We start from the raw sequence: 23,200 nt of genomic DNA, 5'->3' as shown, positions 1-23,200 counted from the left end.
CACTTCTGCCTTTAAAACGAAACAAACAGTTGTTGCTGCTTTTTTTTTTTTTACTCTAATGGAGCTTATGATCACGTGCACATTCTAGTTTTCTTGGAAAATTTGACTGAATCCGGTATTCCTTCAAGGATGGTTTACGATATCAGTATTCTGGTTGCTCGAAGAATAGTCTACGTCAGATTCAAAGGCAAACTGTTTGGACCAGGGCTTGCCACAGAGTGTAATCATTAACCCCTCTTGTACACTCTATACACTCATGATTTAGAATGCATGATCTCTGCTCCCACTAAAATGTTACAGTATGTGGAGATGTATGTGGAGATGTATGTGGAGTATGTTACAGTATGTCTCCATGTACACGCCTCAAGCAAAGAAAGAGAGAGATGACGGGTTTACAAATGTTGGTGCTAGATTCAGATTTTAAGGCCAAGTTACACTGTTTGACATTGCCTGAAACGATTCACATTACTTTTTTAAATATTGATATATTGTATCATCCTGCAACAAGGCGGATTGTTCGAACTACTTATTAAAAAATGGATTATCCTAGTGTGTGTGCATTGAACTGAACTCGTCTTGTGTGCAGTAATACTTTCTTAAGTCCGCCCCGATAGCTGAGTAGTGCCGGCACGGTAGCTCATCGTGTTCGGTTAGAGAGCTGGTTGGTCTCTGTAATAAAAGAACTGAGTGAAAGGATTAACAACGAACTTAAACGGATGTCATGTGACGTCCACAACGAACAAAATTCAACAAAAGTGATTTTTCCATATTTTCTTAAAATTTGTTAAATACAAAATTATTTAAAATGCTCTTGAAACATAACCAGAATAGTGAATTTCATTCACTGTTCGATTCGAATACTGACCATTTATTGTTTCCCAAAGCCAAAATACTTCATTATCTATGAAAAAAGACAATTAAAAATTTTGCAAATTGCACGTTAGTAACATTAAATTCAGTTACTGATTAACTTTGGCATGACTATTGAGACAGAAATAAATTTAAAACAAACGAAAGGCTCAATGATACTTGGCTCCAAATCTCAATATAAAGATAAATAAGTGGCAAAACCTCATCATAAGCAAAAACACTGTTATTCGTGAGCTTTTATTTTGTTTACTGCACTGTCAGCGGCTCTTGAGTAATTACAAATACAACAAATATTACGGTGAGTTCGCGTCACGGCAAGAAATAGTAGACACCATTTTTCATCACATCAAATATACACTACTGGCCATTAAAATTGCTACACCAAGAAGAAATGCAGATGACAAACGGGTATTCATTGGATAAATATATTATACTAGAACTGAAATGTGATCACATTTTCACGCAGTCTGGGTGCATAGATCCTGAGAAATCAGTACGCAGAACAAACACCTCTGGCCGTAATAACGGCCTTGATGCGCCTGGGCATTGAGTTAAACAGAGCTTGGATGGCGTGTACAGGTACAGCTGCCCATACAACTTCAACACGATACTACAGTTCATCAAGGGTAGTGACTGGTGTATTGTGACGAGCCAGCTGCTCGGCCACCATTGACCAGACGTTTTCAGTTGGTGAGAGATCTGGAGAATGTGCTGGGCAGGGCAGCCGTCGAACATTTTCTGTATCCAGAACGGACCTGCAACATCCTGGTGAAATGTAGTTTCGCAGTGATCGAATGAAGGGTAGAGTCACGGGTCGTAACACATCTGAAATGTAACGTCCACTGTTCAAAGTGCCGTCAATGCGAACAAGAGGTGACCGAGACGTGTAACCAATGGCACCCCATACCATCACGCCGGTGATACACCAGTATGGCGATGACGAATACACGCTTCCAATGTGCGTTAACCGCGATGTCTCCAAACACGGATGCGACCATCATGACGCTGTAAACAGAACCTGGATTCATCCGAAAAAATGACGTTTTGCCGTTCGTGCACCCAGGTTCGTCGTTGAGGACACCATCGCATGCGCTCCTGTCTGTGATGCACCGTCAAGGATAACCGCAGCCATGGTGTCCGAGCTGATAGTCCAGGCTGCTACAAACGTCGTCGAACTGTTCGTGCAGATGGTTGTTGTCTTGCAAACTTCCTCATTGTTGACTCAGGGATCGAGACGTGGCTGCACGATCCGTTACAGCCATGCGGATAAGATGCCTGTCATCTCGACTGCTAGTGATACGAAGCCATTGGGATCCAGCAAGGCATTCCGTATTACCCTCCTGAACCCACCGATAAACCTCAATCGCGATAGGTTACAATCTGACCTTTATCAGAGTCGGAAACCTGATGGTAGGCATTTCTCCTCCTTACACGAGGCATCACAACAACGTTTCACCAGGAAACGCCGGTCAACTGCTATTTGTGTATAAGAAATCGGTTGGAAACTTTCCTCGTGTCAGCACGTTGTAGGTGTGAATGTTCTGAAAAGCCAATCATTTGCAAATCACAGCATCTTCTTCCAGTCGGTTAAATTTCGTATCTGTAGCACGTCATCTTCGTGGTGTAGCAATTTTAATGGCCAGTAGTGTAGAATTAATAATAGGGCTGACAGACTGTGGTAACTTGAGAATATATTTTAAATACTTTACAATGTTTCTAGTTTTAATTCCAAACGTTACGGAGAAGAATGAAATGACTGGTAAAGAAGGAACATTAAATAGGTGACGACTGGCTTTGGAGCGATTAAAACGATAATGGGTATAAAAATAAATTTAGAGTTATTGCAATACACATTAGGCTTCAAACTTAAATGTAAATAATTCTGTACATGTGCGAGCTTGCTTTACAAATCACTTCATCACTTAACTCCCTGGATATTGCTGGAGGTTGAAGTCGTCGTTGGATTCTGAAAAGTAGTGTCGACAATGGCTGATGAATACTAGTAATCGTCGATCTTATGGTGAAACTGATGATTCCAGGTTCATCATTCACTCATTTTAGATGATGTTCCAACCCATATCTTCTTCTATGAACGGAACCCTGATGTTGATTTCGCTATCAGGATGTGCACAGCGTAAGCAATTGATGACTCAGTATAAACTGCCGTCCACTATCACCTTCAGCAGTCAGCTCGACATCGTAATTGTTATCTGTCTATACCTTTTGTTAATTAACCCCGTCGCATTTTTCTGTCTATATGTGAAGGCTAATGTCAGGAACTGCTGTAAGGATTTTGATATGATTTTCACTGGTGGTTAGGCTGATTCACAAGTAAGGTTTGAGGCACTTCTGTGACCAGAAACATCCCCAGACCCATTTGCGATAAGGCATGTGTTGGGCAAGTGCAGACGTAAAAACTCCATCCCAGTGCAGTATCCAGGATGTCCTCAACTCTCTATTCTCTTTTCGAACTTTAAAAAGTACTAAATTTTTATTAAAATGTTGTTAATTAATCAAATTTTTACCCAATTGTTGCGTGTGTACTGGAAATTATAAGTATTTACCCTATAAAAGGACAAAGCAGAGAACGAGAGAATCAGTAAAAATTATTTTGCACTTACTTATTTCTAGTCGTTTGTTATAAGTTTTTCTTTCTTTTGGCAGACTCGCCGTAGGTTAATAATTACTTCATGGTAAAGCTCCAACGTGGAATCCTTCTGTTTATCCATACATCAAATCAGTAATACAACAAAACAGGAACACATTTTCTCTTCAAATTTATTTTATTCCGTATTTTCAGTTTTCGTATATTAACAGGCTTCTTGAGATTAACTGCTAACTCTCAACTGTTGCATCTCATAAGAACTGCTTCTCCAACTACCTCAGCACTGCCTCCCACCAAAACTTAATACATGCTCCAAACGAACAAGAGCAGAGATACATCCATTTCAGTAGAAAGAGCATGAAGGTAAAAACGGAATGTAGTTGTTATTGCGTCTCAAACTTGAGGCCGATGTCCACCATCTTATGTAGCCCAAAACAATAGGTTCACCACAAAAATACCTCTATGGTTCACCGCAGTGATACTTTCCCATGATGTTGCTCTGACACTCCTGTGACCAGTTTCAACAATTGTTGATATCTATTGGCTTTTTCAGTCTTATACCAAATAGCATCTGGTGCTTTGCTTGTGTGGAGACGTAGATGCTTCCTCAAAAATACCAGCTTGTGAACTGAACTAATCGATCCGATATAATCTAAAGTTTAAAGATCACCTTTCATTGTAAGTGGAGCCGTTGAAGCAAAATTTTCTTTTGTATACATGCATTATGGTTGTGGTGTTTAATTTTATTTATTCCTGTGTTGTTTACTGCCTTCCAAACCCAAAACGGTCCGACATCCGAGCCAAAATGTATCAACCGTCTTGTCCAAGCACAACACACCCCTAAGAGACTGTTCTTACTCTTGGTGCAGCTTCTCATGCCATAAATTTCTCCAGCCGATAATTATTCGTTGTTTACATTTCCTCCCTCCTTAAAAAAGATTCTGGCTAGAACAGGTGTATGTGTGTGTGAGAGTGTGAGAATGTGAGAGTGCGACAGTGTGTGTGAGAGTGTGTGTGTGAGTGTGAGTGTGTGTGAGATTGTGTGAGAATGTGTGTGAGTGTGTGTGAGAATGTGTGTGTGAGAGTTTGTGTGTGAGTGTGTGTGTGTGTGAGAGAGAGAGGTGTGTGAGAGAGTGTGTGAGTGTGTGTTTGTGTGTGAGTGAGTGTGAGTGTGTGAGTGTGTGTGTGTGTGTGTGTGTGTGTGTGAGACAGACAGACAGAGAGAATGTGTGTGTGTTTGTGTGTGTGTGTGTGTGTGTGTGTGTGTGCATGTGCATGAATGTGTGTGTGTGTGAGTGGGCGAGTGTGAAGAAAGCTTTGGCCGAAATTACATGAACACTCTTTTCATCATGCTTGCCTCCTGCTTGGCGTGTGAGTAGCATTCTTTCCACTTCAAAGTATAGTTATTTCCTCATAAAGAGTGTTGTAAATTATCCACTGCACTACAACAGGAAGAATGGTGTACATAATTACAGTTCTAGAAGAAAAAATTGTATTCCATATGCCACATTAAAGTTGTCTGTAGCACAAGTAATCGTTATCAATGCAGCAAATAATCGTTATCAATGCAGCAAATAAAAGTTTTGATAACGTTTCCAACCAAAAGTTTTGATCATTTACACAGTGATATAAAATGCCTGACAGACAGTAAAGCAAAATCTAAAAGCATTTCTTTTTGACAACTCCTCCTACTCAGCAGAAGACTATCTATTTTTGTAATGCGCAAATGGTGATAGGCAGGAATTAAAAATTTAAAAAAATAATTAAAAATCAAAAATCTAATAACTGATCAGTTAAAAAGGCATATTAAAACATATTGAAAATAAAATGATTAGTTCCTCAACATTACGATTTGCCATGCAAATGATACATGGAACATGAAATTGATATTTCACAAATAACGGTGTATGAAATTCAAATGTGAACTGGGGCAGGGGATCAAAATAAACGTAGGAGTGCAGTTATGATATGTTTCGCAATTCCTGAAATACTGACAAAGTTATCGACGAGAAGTATTCCAGGTAAATAAGCTACTGTTGGAAAGGTAGGCGTATATGTTACACATTAATAAAATATGGCTTACATCCATGTTTAAGCAAAATATCCATTTACGGTGTCTAAGTGTTGAGACCATTCCCTTAAACACATTTACCGTATTGCACAATACTGTAACGTGCTTAAAAATAATATCGTTTTTTATCCTGTATATTGCTATTATTGGTCACACACTGAATGAAGCATCATAGGTAAGATTTCATAATGAGGAGATGTGAAACTACAGTGAAATTAATCCACCGACAATCTAATTAATAGGAACTCTATTCTGTATGGAGTTCTATACAGTTCTGTTTCTTTGATATTTTAATACTCGTTCACTTTGTTGACATGCACCAGGTACGATAGCATATCTTGATTCTATCCCTACTACATACATTTATGGGCTAGCAAAGAACATGTAGGTAAATGTTTCGCAAACGTGAATATTGAAAATGCTGTGTATACGATCTGAAAGCTGAAAATGTAAAGGAAAAGAAGGAATACACTGAAGCAAACAAACATTGATTCGGATTTCCAGCTTCATTTGCTATCGATACAGACACAGCAAAAGTGGAATTATATGGGTTACGAAAGCATGCTTGTTACATAGCCTCCTCCTCTTCTTGGTTATTCGAAATATATCAATAACAAAAAATTACATTAACGAGGTCACATGTATCATATTACTAGAGCAAATACGCATTCTAGGAGAGAAAAACATTCGAAATTTCCTTCCTGACACTATATTATTCATGTAAGAACTATAATTTTTAGTATTTAAAACAGTTGTTTGCACACGACAAAGATAATGAACAAGAGGCAATCGTAAACAGCAGTCTGCTAATTCTTTGGGCTGGCAGGCTACGCCCACTCTGGCTTCGAAACAACGTACAGCGTAATTCTATAGCTCCATTTCCCTTCTTTTTTTACCTTCATGACCATCTCCCCTCCTTTTTTTACCTCTGTGATAAAGATATGTTTACCTGATCGATATAATCAATATCCTTGACCAAACAATTATAATTCGATAAATATTTCTTTAAAGTAGTCGTCTGCTGATTTCGTCTTTCTATACAGTTATGGTTACAATATGTATGATTACTGGGCTGGAGCATAAGTTCGTAACGTTTTTCCATAAGTTTAATAAACACATCAGATACACATGACAGATATTTTATTCATTATATTTCTCCTTCAGAGTTTAGAACAATCTGGTGGTGGGGTAGCTTTCGATTCTACGGCTATAGAAATTATGTGGTTGTTTTAGCGAAGAACTCGTCGAGTCATGTGCGGATGAGATTGCATTTCCATTCGGAAATGAAGTTCCTTGAAGGTTGTTCGACGGAGAGCGGAAAAGGTGAAAAACTGACTGCAGAAAATTAGGTAAATAAGGTGGGTAAGGAATAACTTCCAAACCCAGCTCCTGGATAGAGATTTTTGGCAGTCTAGCAGGATGCGGGCGGGCGTTATCGTCGAGTAATGTAACTTCACGTAGTCATCCTGGTCGTTGTTCTCCGATTGCATCTACAAGACGCCAAAGTTGCCGACAATAAATGTCCGTAGTGACGACTACATACCGGGGAAGCAATTCGTAGTACCCACATCGCCGATGTTATACGGGCAGTTCTTGCTTTGTTGGGCTCACCCATTCATTTCTTTTCCTTACATTAGCATGTTGTTGTTGAGGTCTGCAGTCCAGAGACTGGTTTGATGCAGCCCTCCATGCTACTCTACCCTGTGCAAGCCTCTTCATCTCCGAACAACTACTGCAACCTACATCCCTGTGAATCTGCTTACCGTATTCATCTCTTTGTCTCCCTCTACGATTTTTTATTAGGTACCTTCTCATTAGTTACGTGATCTACCCATCTAATCTTCAGCATTCTTCTGTAGCACCACATTTCGAAAGCTTTTATTGTCTTCTTGTCTAAATTATTTATCGTTCATGTTTCACTTCCACACATGGCTACACTCCATACAAATACTTTCTGAAAAGAATTCCTGACACTTCTATCTGTAATTGATGTTAACAAATTTCTCTTCTTCAGAAACGCTTTCCTTGCCACTGCCAGGGCTACATTTTATATCCTCTCTACTTCGACCATCATCAGTTATTTTGCTTCCGAAATAGCAAAACTCATCTACTACTTTAAGTGTCTCATATCCTAATTTAATTCCCTCAGCATCATATGACTTAACTCGACTACATTCCATTATCCCCGTTTTGCTTTTGTTGATGTTCATCTTATCTCCTCCTTTCAAGACATTGTCCATTCCGTTTAACTGCCTTCCAGCTCCTTTACTGTCTCTAAGAGTGTTACAGCGTCATCGGCAAACCTTAAAGTTTTTATTTCCTACTCCAAATTTTTCTTTTGTTTCCTTTGCTGCTTGCTCAATATACAGATTGAATAACATCCGGGGTAGGCTACAACCCTGTCTCACTCCCTTCTCAAACACTGCTTCCCTTTCGTGCACCTCTACTCTTTAACTGCCATCTGGTTTCTGTACAAACTGTAAATAGCCTTCCACTCCCTGTATTTTACCCCTGCCACCTTCAATATCTGAAAGAGAGTATTCCAGTCAACATTGTTGAAAGCTTTCTCTAAGACTATAAATGCTAGAAATCTATCTTCTAAGATAAATCATAGGGTCAGTATTACTTCACGTGTTCCAACATGTCAACTGAATCGAAACTGATCATCGCCGAAGTCTGTTTCTAGAAGTTTTTCCATTCGTCTGTAAAGAATTCGAATTAGTTTTTTGCAACCATGACGTATTAAACTGACAGTTCGGTATTTTTCACACCTGTCAATACTTGCTTTTTTCGTGATTAGAATTATTATATTCTTCTTGAACTCTAATAGTATTCGCTTGTTTCATACACCTTGCTCACCAGATAGTAGAGTTCTGTCAGGGCTGGCTCTCCCAAGGCTATCAGTAATTCTAATGCAATGTTGTTTACTCCAGGGACGTTGTTTCGACTTAGGTCTTTCAGTGCTCTCTCAAACTCTTCATGCAGCGTCATATCTCTCATTTCATCTTCATCCACTGTCCTCTTCCATTTCCATAATATTTCCCTCAAGTACACGCCCTTGTATAGACCCTTTATTTAAATCTTCCACCTTTCTGACTTCCCTTGTTTGATTAGAACTGGTTTTCCATCTGAGCTCTTGATATTCATTCAAGTGGATCTTTTTTCTCCAAAGGTCTTTTAAATTATCCTGTTGGCGGTATCTATCTTACTCCTAGTGATACATGACTCTACATCCTTACATTTGTCTTCTAGCCATCCCTGCTTAGCCACTTTGCACTTCCTGTCGACCTCATTTCTGAGAAGTTTCTATTCGTTTTTGCCTGCTTCGTTTCCTGCATTTTTATATTCTCTCCTTTCATCAATTAAATTCAAAATCTCTTTTGTTACCCAAGGATTTCTACCAACCTTCTTCTTTTTACCTACTTTATCCTCTGCTTCCTTCACTGTTTTATCTCTCAAAGCTAACCATTCTTCTTCTACGGTATTTCTTTCACCAGTTCTTGTCAATCTTTTGCTAATGTTCTGTCTGAGACTCTATACAACCTCTGGTTATTTCAGTTTATTCCGGTCCCATCTTCTTAAATTCCCACCTTTTTTCATAACCATCAGATTGTGGTCAGAGTCCACATCGACCCCTGGAAATGTCTTACAATTTGAAACCTGGTTCCTAAAACTCTGTCTTACCATTATATAACCTATCTGAAACCTTCCAGTTCCTTCCATGTATACAGCCTTCTTTCATGATTCTTGAACCAAGTCTTAGCTATGATTAAGTTATGCTCTATGCAGAATTCTACAAGGCGGCTTCCTCTTTCATTCCTTACCCTCATTCCACATTCACCAACTACTTTTCCTTCTCTTCCTTTTCCAGTCAGCCATGACTATTAAATTTTCGCCTCGCTTCACCATCTGAATAATTTCTTTGATCGCATCATACATTTCTTCAGACTCTTCGTCATCTGCGGCGCTAGTCGGCATATAAACTTGTAACTCTGTAGTAAGCATGGGCTTCCAGTCTATCTTGGCTACAATAATGCGTTCACTGACCTGTTCACAGCAGCTTACACACTATCCTGTTTTTTTTTTTTATTCGTTATTAAATCCAATCCTGCCACCGAACGTCACTAATTCCCACTATACCTAGCTTTAACCTATCCAGCCGGCCCTAGGCGCTACCGTCTGGAACGGCGCGACCGCTACGGTCGCAGATTCGAATCCTCGTGCTTGCATATGTGTGATGTCCTTAGGTTAGTTAGGTATACGTAGTTCAAAGTTCTAGAGGACTTATGATCTCAGAAGTTACGTCCCTTAGTGCTCAGAGCCCTTTGAACCATTTTAAGCTATCCATTTCCCTTCTTAAATTTTCTAAACTACCTGCCCGATTAAGGGATCTGACATTCCACGCTCCGATCCATAGAACGCCAGTTTTCTCTTTCCTGATAATGACGTCCTCCTGAGTAGTCCGCACCTGGAGATCCTATTGGGGGCTATTTTACCCGAGAGGACGCCATCCTCAATTAACCACACAAAAATGGATGCATTCCATCGGGAAAAATGACGGCTGTAGTTTCCCTGTCGTTTCAGCGGTTCGCAATACCAGTTAGTGTTACAAGGCCAGATCAGTCAATCATCCAGACTGTTGCCCCTGCAACTACTGAAAAGGCTGCGGACTCTCTTCAGGAACCACACTTTTGTCTGGTCTCTCAACAGATACCCCCTTTTACGGTGGCGCCTGCGGTACGGCTATCTGTATCGGTGAGGCATGCACGCCTCCCCACCAACGGCAAAGTTCGTGGTTCATGGGAGGAGGTACGTTAGCATAAAGATGCAATTTCTCGTCATCAGTAACGGTGCAGGAGACAAATGGTCAGTGTTGTTCATGAGACAATTGATGATGGTTGGTTCTGTTGGGTTGTTTGGGGGAAGAGACCAAACAGCGAGGTTATCGGTCTCGTCGGATTAGGGAAGGACGGGGAAGGAAGTCGGCCGTGCCCTTTCAAAGGAACCATCCCGGCATTTACCTGGAGCGGTTTAGGGAAATCACGGAAAACCTAAATCAGGATGGCCGGACGCGGGATTGAACTTTCGTCCTCCCGAATGCGAGTCCAGTGTGCTAACCACTGCGCCACCCCGCTCGGTAATTGATGATGAGCAACTAGAGATGCACATATGACTACCCAGTGATTTTTTGTGATTTTGACTTCGAGCATGCGGTACCCATACACCTGATATTTGAATCTTCCCCACTGCATGCAAACGTCGCTCGATGGTGGAACGGTCACAGATCGTCGCATTTGCCATTGTTTTAGAGGACACTGATATGGATAACTGTGGATTACTGTGTTTAAACGATTTTTATCAAACCCCAAAAGTCTTCCTGATCGTGAAGTGTCACTAATGTCAAAACGATCCTCCACAAGACGAAAAACCCATTGTATTGCCGTGCTCTGTCCAATGGCATTATCCCCGAACAAGGCACGAATGTTTCTGCCTGCCTCCGTTGCTGTCGCCCCTTTATTGAACTCAGATGACTATGTTGGAAACCTTCCGATTTCTCCACTTGGCATTTCATTTTCTGGCATCCATATTTCCACACAATAACTCAAAGTGACGAAATGATAATATATAAACTCCAATATCAACAGTAAACTACAAATAAAAAAATGTCAATCGATAAACAAACCGAAAGGTACCGGAATACCAAGATGCACCATCCTAACACCCTAATATACCCGTGCAGTGTCAGACACCTTGTCAGCAGTACGTGGCCGGCCTGGTGTTCCAGCCTGAACACGGTGCGGCTGTGGCTGCCGCAGATCTTCACGACGATGGAGGAGTTCTACGAGGCGCAGCGGTTGCTGGGGCTGGAGGGGCAGGACGCCTACATGTGCGAGGCGCTCACCTTCCGCGAGCGCAACGCCACGCTGGCCGCGGCCGTCGCCTCTGCGGCCTTCGACACCGCCAGCGGCAACGGCACTGCAGGGGCCGTCGCCTGCGTGCCCGTGAGTACCGCCGCGCTTCTCACGCTGCTAACGAGGCAACCACCACTCTGCTACTGATTTCGAGGGACACAAGGCTACGTTGTAATAATAATAACAATAATAATAATAATAATAATAGCCGGCTCCTGTGCCCGAGCGGTTCTATGCTCCTCAGTCTGGAACCGCGCGACCGCTACGGTCGCAGGTTCGAATCCTGCCTCGGCCATGGATGTCCTTAGGTTAGTTAGGTTTAAGTAGTTCTACTTTCTAGGGGACTGATGACCTTAGATGATAAATCCCATAGTGCTCAGAGCCATTTGATTTTGAATAATAACAATAATTTGTATAAATAAAAATGCAATTGTGCGCTTCTTCAGAATCTCAAATTTCCGAATGTTCTTCATGCTTTGCTTTGAAATTGTGACACAAAGATTTGCCTTCCTATACTCAACTGTTTTTATGTACCTATTGGAACGTCATCTTTTATATGCGCTAACGGAAAAAAAATCGCAACACCAAAAAGCAATGAAGAGTACTAAAATTTAGGAAATACAATTGTCTAGCTAACATGTCTAAGTGATAAACATTGCAAGGTTAATCTAAGCTCGACGTAACCCCTGCTATTGTGAAATGCTGGTGCGTTAAGAACTGGTTTAATGAGAAACTACCTATTGGCTTCTGTCTCGGGTTCTTCGGCCGACGTTCATCTAATGATTTCTCTGAGGTTTCGCCAGCACGAGTGGCTGGCATTGTCAAAGCTTCACCCTCCATTCCCGGTGGTGAACTGGAGCCGAGCTCGCGGCTGCAGTCTATGTGTACCTGGCGCGCCAACGTCCAAGGGCTTCTCTGCAGTCATTTCCGGTGCGGTGCTCCTGTTGCTACCTGCGACGGTCGTTCGCTGCAGTACGGGAAGCCAGGATCCGTTTACCTTAAGCCTTTCCTCTTTCTTGTTGAAACTGTTCGCGTGTTTTTGTATTTCTACAGCTTCTCTGAACAAGCGCGTGTGATAGTGCTTCTCTACAGCCAGAACTTCCGTGTCGGCGAATTTTATTACGTGGTCGGTCTCATTCAGTGCGTGCTCTGCCGCAGCCGATTTCTTCACCTGCCCCAACCTGCAATGTCGCTTATGATCTTTGATCCTGGTGTTAACTGATGGTCCAGTCATTCCTTCATAAATTCTTCAGCATGTGCATGCTATTTGGTATATTACCGACATTGAAAGTGGGTCTCTTTTCTCCTTCGCCGTTCTAAGACACTCTTTGATCTTCCTTGTCGGTTTGAAAACCAATGTGCTCCAAAGTGTCACTGAGTGGCACTTTCGTAAATAACGAAACAACATCAAAGCTGACCAGGATGTCGTTTGGTGCAAGTTTCAGTTTCCTCTGCTTCTCAATGAAATGTCCTGGGGAAGACCGACACATGCAGTAAGGACACAGTGTAGAAACCTCAGAAATCTCACAGGTTCACAAGTCCGCACTCCAAAGTGTTTATCTCACCCGACCACATGCACAGCGCTTCACACTCGCAGTGTCTCTCGCCACCATGCGTCCCTTGCTCCGTACTGTCCCAGACTCCCCTGTGTCCTCTCCCGAACTCTTCTGGCACTTCCACCCAGTCTCCCCATTCACGAGCGCTGTGATTGACGAGAGCACTCCCTCCATGGCTCCAAGCCAACGTATCCACACAAACGTAATGAAACACATTCGAAATACTGGATTTACATTTAAATAACTTGAAATTAAATAAATATTCCTACGGCTGGACCATAAATACGCTCTAACACACATTAATAAATACATAAACAAATTAAGTAAACATATATCAAAGGAATATCTAAAGAAGGTAAGCCCGTGGCCTAGTGTCTCTGTGCTTTCTAAAACTCAGTAAACATTTAACCAATTTCTTCATGAATAGTATATATCGGATATAATCAAAGACATAGATGAATAAATATATTTATAACCATGTTGCTACATGCACTATTAAAGTTACATGCCTGTAATTCATACCAATTTAGGTTTACGCTAATAGCTTGCTGAACACACATTGATCGACGAAATCGGATGAAGCGTTTAGAATTTGGAAATTCGTTGCTGTGTGTTACTTGCATAACTTATCATCAGCTACTAAACTTTAAACTAATAAAGATATTTAAAAATCTGATAACGTCATCATAATCGTTGTGCAAATAATGGTAATGTGCATGTTTCTTTTTGAGGTATCATAGTTCCTCTGGCTACTAGTAATTTCTATATGAACTATGAAATGTCTGCCATTAAGGTTTCACAAAGTGCGCCATCTTTGGTACTCCCAGCGTGTCTCCTTCATCGACACAGCGTCATCACAGTATTCTACCCCTCAAGCTCAACATATCGTACCTCGTGGTTGCTGCCTGGCTTTAGCCCACCGATGGGCCCCCGCGCAGCCATGCCAACTCTGAACTTAGAATATTTCCAGGGCGCTACAACTCGCCTGTTACCCCACAACCTCCATTGTTGTTGTTGTTGTTGTGGTCTTCAGTTCTGAGACTGGTTTGATTCAGCTCTCCATGCTAATCCATCCTATGCAAGCTCCTTCATCTCCCAGTACCTACTGCACCCTACATCCTTCTGAATCTGCTTAGTGTATTCATCACTTGGTCTCCCTCTACGATTTTTACTCTCCACGCTGCCCTCCAATGCTAAATTTGTGATCCATTGATGCCTCAGGACATGTCGTACCAACCGATCCCTTCTTCTAGTCAAGTTGTGCCACAAACTTCTCTTCTCCCCAATCCTGTTCAATACCTCCTCATTAGTTACGTGATCTACCCACCTAATCTTCAGCATTCTTTTGTAGCACCACATTTCAGAAGCTTCTATTCTCTTCTTGTCCAAACTATTCATTGTTCATGTTTCACTTCCATATATTGCTACACTCCATACAAATACTTTCAGAAACGACTACCTGACGCTTAAATCGATACCTGATGTTAACAAATTTCTCTTCTTCAGAAACGCTTCCTTGCCATTGCCAGTCTACATTTTATATCCACTTTACTTCGCCCATCATCAGTTATTTTGCTCCCCAAATAGCAAAACTCGTTTACTACTGTAAGTGTCTAATTTCCTAATCTAATTCCCTCAGCATCACCCGACTTAATTCGACTACATTCCATTATCCTCGTTTTGCTTTTGTTGATGTTCATCTTATATCCTCCTTTCAAGACACTGTCCATTCCGTTCAACTGCTCTTCCAAGTCCTTTGCTGACTCTGACAGAATTACAATGTCATCGGCAAACCTCAAAGCTTTTATTTCTTCTCCATGGATTTTAATACCTACTCCGAATTTTTCTTTTGTTTCCTTTACTGCTTGCTCAATATACAGATTGAATAACATCGGGGAGAGGCTAGAACCGTAGGTTTGCCTTTCCTTAATCTATTTTCTAAGATAAGTCGTAGGGTCAGCACTGCCTCACGTGTTCCAACATTTCTGCGGAATCTAAACTGATCTTCCCCGAGGTCGGCTTCTACCAGTTTTTCCAAACGTCTGTAAATCATTCGCGTTTGTATTTTGCAGCTGTGACTTATTAAACTCAGAGTTCGGTAATTTTCACATCTGTCAACACCTGCTTTCTTAGGGATTGGTATTATTATATTCTTATTGAAGTCTGAGGGTATTTCGCCTGTCTCGTACATCTTGCTCACCAGATGGTAGAGTTTTGTCAGGACTGGCTCTCCCAAGGCCGTCAGTAGTTCTAATGGAATGTTGTCTACTCCCGGGGCCTTGTTTCGACTCAGGTCTTTCAGTGCTCTGTCAAAGTCTTCTCGCAGTATCGTGTCTCCCATTTCATCTTCATCTACATCCTCTTCCATTTCCATAATATTGTCCTCAAGTACATCGCCCTTGTATACAGCCTCTATATACTGCTTTCACCTTCCTACTTTCCCCTATTTGCTTAGAACTGGGTTCCCATCTGAGCTCTTGATATTCATGCAAGTGGCTCTCTTTTCTCCAAAGGTCTCTCTAATTTTCCTGTAGACGGTATCTATCTTACCCCTAGTGAGTAAGCCTCTACATCCTTACATTTGTCGTCTAGCCATGCCTGCTTAGCCATTTTGAACTTACTGTCGATCTCATTTTTGAGACATTTGTACTCCTTTTTGCCTGCTTCATCTATTGCATTTATATATATATATATATATATATATATATATATATATATATATAACCTCATCAGATATTTTCTCCTTTCATCAATTAAATTCAATATTTCTTCTGTTAGCCAAGAATTTCTACTTGCCCTCGTCTTTTTACCTACTTGATCCTCTGCTGCCTTCACTACTTTATCCCTCAGAGGTACCCATTCGTCTTCTACTGTATTTGTTTTCCCCATCCCTGTCAATTGTTCCCTTATACTTTCCCTGAAACTCTGTACTACCTCTGGTTTAGCCCGTTTATCCAGGTCGCATTACCTTAAATTCCCACCTTCTTGCAATTTCTTCAGTTTTAATCTACAGTTCATAACCATTAGATTGCGGCCAGAGTCCACATCTGCCCCTGGAAATGTCCTACAATTTAAGACTTGGTTCCTAAATCTCTGTCTTACCATTATATAATCTATCTGATACCTTTTAGTATAAAGCTGCATGCCCCCGGGAAAAATTACGGCTGTAGTTTCCCCTTGCTTTCAGCCGTTCGCAGTACCACAACAGCAAGGCCGTTTTGGTTAATGTTATAAGGCCAGATCAGTCAATCATCCAGACTGCTGCCTCTGCAACTACTGAAAAGGCTGCTGCCCCTCTTCAGGTACCACATGTTTGTCTGGTCACTCAACAGATACCCCTCTGTTGTGGTCGCACCTGCGGTACGGCTATCAGTATCGTTGAGGCACGCAAGCCTCTCCACCAACGGCAAGGTCCGTGGTTCACGGGGAGAGGACAACCTCCATGCTGCCCTCCAATTATCTCCAGTTTGACAGCACTGAAGTCAGAAATGGTGGTGGTTTGACACAGATGCTATAGGGCGTCTGTCTCGGAACTAATCTTAAAGTAACCGATGTGTAATAGATAATTGGGTGACGGTAGTGTCAAGTGCCGCTCAAATTGCTGCTGCAGATGTAGTATGACGCCAGAGCTATATACCGAACATGAACCAAACATGATGGTTTTCGCTTTTGGTAGTGCCACGTGGTCGTCTGGAGCCTGGTCTCCTTGGGACCGTACATTCTCTACATCTACATCTACATTTACATTCCACAAGCCACCCAACGGTGTGTGGCGGAGGGCACTTTACGTGCCACTGTCATTACCTCCCTTTCCGATTCCAGTCGCGTATGGTTCGAGGGAAGAACGACTGTCTGAAAGCCTCCGTGCCCGCGCTGATCTCTCTAATTTTACATTCGTGATCTCCTCGGGAGGTGTAAGTAGGGGGAAGCAATATATTCGATACCTCATCCAGAAACGCACAGAGTGTAGCCTCATCAGTGTAATGCTACTTGCAATAGTTGTTTCCTAATAAAAAAATTAAATTGATTTCACACTTTTACTTCTCGTGATCATCGCTGCCAGCAGTCATGTACGGTGGCTGCATTTCTGTCACGTCTTTCCGCAGTATCGCAAATGGAATATCTAGCTTCTCTTAAACCTATTACATGACCTCGTTGAAACTCCGGGAGGTGTTCATAATGGCGTCTTTGTCGCATTAAAGACAACTAACATTCACGACAGTTACAGCGTGCGTTTAAAGCAAACCTGATTTGCATTCTGATAGTGGCGCTACCAGCACCACCTTTATGTGACTGGCGTGAAGTTTAAGTTGATATCTTTCAGATGTAAAAACACCCCTATCAACATCCCTTTACGGCACACAAATTCTTGGTGTTGTGATTTTTTTTGTCAGTGTATGTAATATGTATGTAATAAAAGGGAAAACGTTATAAAATGTAAATGCTGCTTTGTTCAATATCGTTAATATCCGTAAGTTCTTGACTGAATGCTCCGAAATTGCACGTTACTGTAATAAACGATTAGTCATGTGTAGACTATGTGCTTCTTAATATACAAAATATAAATATAGTTTATTCATGGCGTATACAATTATGATTAGAATAATGGTACGGAATCTGAATTTGGAATAACAATAAACAAGGCTCAAGTCAGAGAGAGGGATGAAGAGATGGAAAAAGATGTAGGAGAAAGTGAACATAGAAAACGTGAAGGAGGAGATGGACAGAGAGTTCGGGTAGCAGCAGATGTAGAGAGAGGTAAGGAGGAGAAGATGCACAGAGAAAGGGGAGAGGAGGTGATGGATAGATGCGGGGAAGAAAGAGGAGATGGACAAGCGATGGGGTAGGGGGAGAGACACAGACAGGGGAGAGAAGTTCCTGTACATGTTAGAAACGTGTACTTTTTCTTTTCTTTCTTTCCCATTAGTAATAATAATAACAATAATAATAATAATAACAGTACTATGACAAGTAAAAGTGTGAAATCAACTTCACTTTTTTTATTAGGAAACAACTATTGCAAGTAGCATTACACTGATGAGTCTAGTCTCTGTGCCCACCTGTTTAATGACGTATTGGTTCACCTTTTGGTGCAATAAAGCAGAGATTCTGCGTGGAATGATTTCAGCAAGTGCTTGGTAGGTTTCTGAAGGTATGTGGCGGCAGATATCTCTCCACAGGTCACGCAGATATCCTAAATTATGGGCCGTGCTTTGTGCGCCCCGTGCTGGCCCCCGATAACGTCCAGATCAGGTGAATTTGGTAGCCAAGACACTGACGTAAGTTCACGATCAGATTGTTGCATTATGTCCTTATGATATGGTTGTTCAGCTGAAAGATGCCATCGCCTTCGGGAAAGACAAGCACGGAGGGAAGCTGATGGACCGCAGTATTGTTTATGTAGCCCACAGTTATCATGGAGCCTTCCACTACTACCACAGCTTCCATGGAAATCCAGATGAATGTATCCCATAGCGTAACACTGGCCTGTGATCATTGCGTCGGGCACGTTTGAGCAGCTGTCCGCCTGAACGGCAAGGTATCCGGTCACGATCACCGGCCCGGTGAAGTAAGAACGTGATCCATCCGACGAGGGTACACTTTCCCTTTGATCCATGGGCCAGTCGCGGCGATCCAGTCCCCACTGCAATAGTAATGGACGATATCGTTGTGCCAACAGGGGCTCGTCCCCTGAGGAACCACTCGCTTAACAGTGTGCTCCGAAACAGTAGTTGTTCTTGAGCCAGCATTGTACTCTGCCACAGATCGCTGTCCATCCTGTTTTACAGCGCTGACAAGTCTCCGACATCCGCGTTCGTTGATGTGGCGTAGATGTCGAACACTTTGTCGCCTACTCTTGTGTCCTCTGTTCTTCAACCACTTTCCATGGATGTACTTTGAAAGCGCACCTGTCTGATGTGAACACGGGTCAAGTGGCATAATAGAACCAATCAGAACACTTTTTGAGATGTAGGAAAGTGCCATGAAAGATGCCTACATTCCAGGATGGTGCATGACAGTGGATGAACAATTAGTTATATCTTGACGTTGCTGTCCACTTTGACAATACGTGCCATAAAAACCTGGTACATATGCAATTTTTCACACTGCACAAAGCTACTGGTAGAAGATGAGAGTGTATTTGGGGAAGGAGGAAGAAACCAGAGCTGCGCGACTTGGAGAGAATGTTGTTAAAACTCTAGTGATTGAACTTGAAAAGTCTGGACATAATATCACCCATGACAATTTTTTTTACATCTCTGGATTTAGCTCATTATTTGTTGTAACGAGGACTGACCACGCGAGGAAACAAATGTTAACTACCTGCCGATTTTATTACATCTAAAGGACGTCAAATATACCCAATATTATTTGGTTTTAAATCGCTTCAGGCAAATGCCGGGATGGTTCCTTTGAAAGGGCACGGCCGATTTCCTTCCCAATCCTTCCCTTACCCGAGCTTGCGCTCCGTCTCTAATGACCTCGTTGTCGACGGGACGTTAAACACTAACCACCACCACCATTATTTGGTTTTCAACCAGCTGGGGTGATAGCCTTTTATGTTGCTCGGAAGAACAATACTGACAAGATGCCCGTTGGCTTGCGTCTCGGGTTCTTCGGCCGACTTTTGTTTGATAATTTTTCTGACTTTCCGCTAGAACGAGCGCCTGGCGTTGACGAAGCTCCATGCTAAATTGCTGGAGGTAGACTGGAGTTGAGCTCGCGGCGGCAGATTGTATGAAGCTGGGGCGCTAACGTCCAAGGGCTTTTCCGTGGTCATTTCCACTGCGGGTCCCCTCTTGCTATCTGCAACGGCCGTTCGCTGCTGTCATGTTTGCGTATTTCTATAGCTTCTCTGAACAAGGAGGTGCGATAGCTCTTCCCTACAGCGAGATCTTCCCTGTCGGCGAATTTCACTGTGTGTTCGGTCTTGCACAGCGCGTGCTCCGCCACGGCCGATTTCTCCAAATGCACCAATCTGCAATGCCGCTTATGTTCGTTGTTCTGGTGCTGATTGATCGTCCAGCCATTCCAACATTGAATTTTCCCCATGCAACACCTGGAAAGTGTCCTGAGGAGCAACAGGTATTACACTAGTCACATATGAAGTGCCACAGAATCAAACACTCGGTGAAGTGACACATCGGAAAAAAGAGAAATGGTGGGCACAGTATTTCTGCCTTTCATTCCCAGAGTGACGTACAGAATCGACCGTATATTGCGCAAACACGGCATATAGACTATTTACAAACCGATGAAGAATATCAAAGACTGTCTCTGATCGGAAAAGGAGAAAAGCGACCACTTGCGATGTCGGGGATACGCCGCATACTACGTATACGCGGGATAGTCTATGTCGGAATGACTGGACGATCAGTCCACACCAGGACCACCGAACATTGATGGCATAGCAGGTTTGAGTAGATGGAAAAATTGACTGTGGCGGAGCACCCGCTGTGTACACCGACCTCACAGTAGAATTCACCGAAGCTGAAGTTCTCGCTGTAGAGAAGAGCTATCGCATCTGCTTGTTCAGAGAAGCTACAGAAATACACAAACATGACAGCAGCTAATGATCGTTGCAGGTAGGAAGAGGGAAACAACAGTTCGATTACAGTCCACCGTCAGAATTTCAACAACGGCAGCCACTCGTTCTGGTGAAACGTCAACAAAATCATCAAACAAACGTCGGCGGAAGGGCCCGAGACAGAAACCTAAGGTCAGTTTGTCAACAGTTGGCCACGAAAGCCTTAACAATTTTGTAAGAACAAAGTTGTTACTGACGCTTAGCTCTTTCCATGTGTAACCAACGCTATAATGAGGGTGTTACAAGTGCATCAGACCTGTGTGCTTGGAACATTCTGCTATTGTCTGTGGAGCCTGCGGAAATTTCCAGTAAGAATTGCATTATAAAAGCGCTTCGTGTAGAATTAGAATAAACTATATATCCTCAAAAAACTACCAGTTAAAATAAAATTTCTGTATTTTAAAATTTAACCTTTAAAAGAATAAAATTATTTTAAAAGTATTTATAACTCAAAGGTGCTTTACGTGATAAGTGGTCAAAATTGCGAAACTTCGTGACAAATTAAAACTGTGTGCCGGACTGAGACTCGAACGCGAGGCCGAAAGACAACAGTCCAGACTGCCAGTCTCGGTACAGCACACAGGTTTAACTTACCAGGAAGTTTCATACTAGCGCACACTTCGCTGCAGAATGAAAATGTCTTTCTATTTAAAATAGATTCAATTTATGTCAATTTAAACAAGATGTTCCCGAGAAGCCCGTCTGGTAGGTAAGGTTGTACAGATTTTCCGGTAAGCAGAGAGTTAATGTGGAAATTTGCGTTTTGCCTATTTTATGCAACTCCTGCATTTGCGCTACTGTTGTCAGATATTGTCTCATAAATAGATAAACTCAAGTTTACATCTCTTATTAACACCCTTTTAGATAGTGTAGCGACGGATTTTTACAACTATTTCAACACTTATTACAGTGACAATAATGGTGCTCGGTAGAAACCGGAAAGCTAGTGAAGTAGGAGACGAAGAGAGACGAGGAGGCAAACACATAAAGATGCTGCATATGCGTTCGCCTGATTGTGTTACATTCCACTACATCGGCATACAGTTTGATGGTGATTGATTCCTAATATTGACACTGTTATTTCTTAGAATCTCCTCCTTTTAAGAGACCAGTTTGATTGTTATCTCTGATAATTTCTACTTTCGTTTCCTACGTCTTTGAATATGTGGTTTTGTTGCGTCTGGGTCTCTATTCTGAGTTTCAAACATACTGAGGCTGAGCCTGACCATATATACTGATATTCCTGACTTCATAAATTTATCAGCTCGGTTTTTTTATACGTACTGTAGTGAGCTTATTTACATTCTTACCTATAATGTAACAGACACAGAGACCAAGGTTTTGAACATATTTTCCTTTAGGGTTGTTATTTTTATAATTAATTCATTATTTACTGTTTTATACGTGTAGTGATAAGTATTTGATTTGAATGTGAGTATCCTACAATTCACGCTGCTTGTGATTTTCTGTAATCGTGAAGTACAATAGGCGTTAGGTTTAATTCCCTGCAGATGCTTCCTGCAGTAGTATTTTAATTTTATTAAACTGTCAGTGCAGTGTCGTCATGTTACAGACGTTCTTTTTCTCTAGTCTTTTTGATGAGTTTTCCTGTACATCTTTTTTTGTATGTCACAATGCAGCTAGTTTTGGATTGTCTGAATTTTCGCCATACATTAAATCTGTCGCTTGTAGCTGTTGAAACCAACATTATTTTCCCCTGCTACCACAAAGTCTGTAAGTTACTTGATTTTGTTTCGTTTTCTCGTAAATCTGTATTTATCAGTTTATAAAATTCCTATTTATTTATCTCCCTTTACAAATCTGTCAGATTATAATATTTTTCTTTACTCTGGAACGTCGTTCCTAGATTATGCTCCAAGAAAATTGCAATATTGCGGAGTGGGCGCAAACAAACGCTAAAGATTCATCTGTAGCTTTTTTCCTGCTCCAATAAAATAATTGGGATTTGGTTAATACAATAAAGAATGCGAAGGTCGGTATTTACTAAGAATTCATTTATTTATTCAGAGATAAAGTTCAGTATACGTAACATCAGCGCCTGTAAAAATATGTAAAGTATTCTTCTTGAACGGCGTGTGCAAGTTTTCTTCTGGAATAATGGGTACTGAGATTACTGGTGATTTACTGAGCTGACAACTGAAGACCAGACTGGATAAACTATACCGCAGTTTTATTTACTACTCATTTATAGAAACGGTGGAGAAGTAATATATTAATAAATTGATTAATTGAGATTTTTTAAAAGAAGATTTCTCACTCGATATAATCAAAGAACTAAGATATGTTTGCGTATGATATGAACTTATTAATTTATGTTTTTCACTGTATACCTTTAATTCGTACCATTATAATAACATATAAAACAATTAAAAATGATGAAAAATCATGCAGAATGTGAGCTTGGTGGAAGACTAACATGTGTTTGCTTCCAGGCCCTGACTAGCCCCAACATCTACACGAATTCGATGATCGTCTGCGCCTCTGCAACTTTCGCCATCTTTATCAGTACTACCCTCGTGAACATCATCGGTTACCGGCTTCTGATCAGTGAGTACCAGCCAGCGCGTCCACTGTCAT

General features: G+C 41.6%; 1 protein-coding gene across 1 annotated transcript in view; it reads left to right on the top strand.

Annotated features, from left to right (window-relative positions):
• Positions 1-23,200, top strand: part of LOC126267658 (synaptic vesicle glycoprotein 2A-like) — a 198,353-nt gene that overhangs the window by 133,154 nt on the left and 41,999 nt on the right. The window contains exons 8-9 of the mRNA XM_049972957.1: positions 11,332-11,548; positions 23,056-23,170. Coding sequence (XP_049828914.1) covers positions 11,332-11,548; positions 23,056-23,170 — 332 coding nt within the window. The remainder of the gene's footprint in view (positions 1-11,331; positions 11,549-23,055; positions 23,171-23,200) is intronic.

This window comes from Schistocerca gregaria, chromosome 4 (genome assembly GCF_023897955.1).
Source record: "Schistocerca gregaria isolate iqSchGreg1 chromosome 4, iqSchGreg1.2, whole genome shotgun sequence".
NCBI classification, from domain to species: domain Eukaryota; kingdom Metazoa; phylum Arthropoda; class Insecta; order Orthoptera; family Acrididae; genus Schistocerca; species Schistocerca gregaria.
Note: the sequence above shows the minus strand (reverse complement) of the source record. Positions and strands in the feature narration are given on the sequence as shown.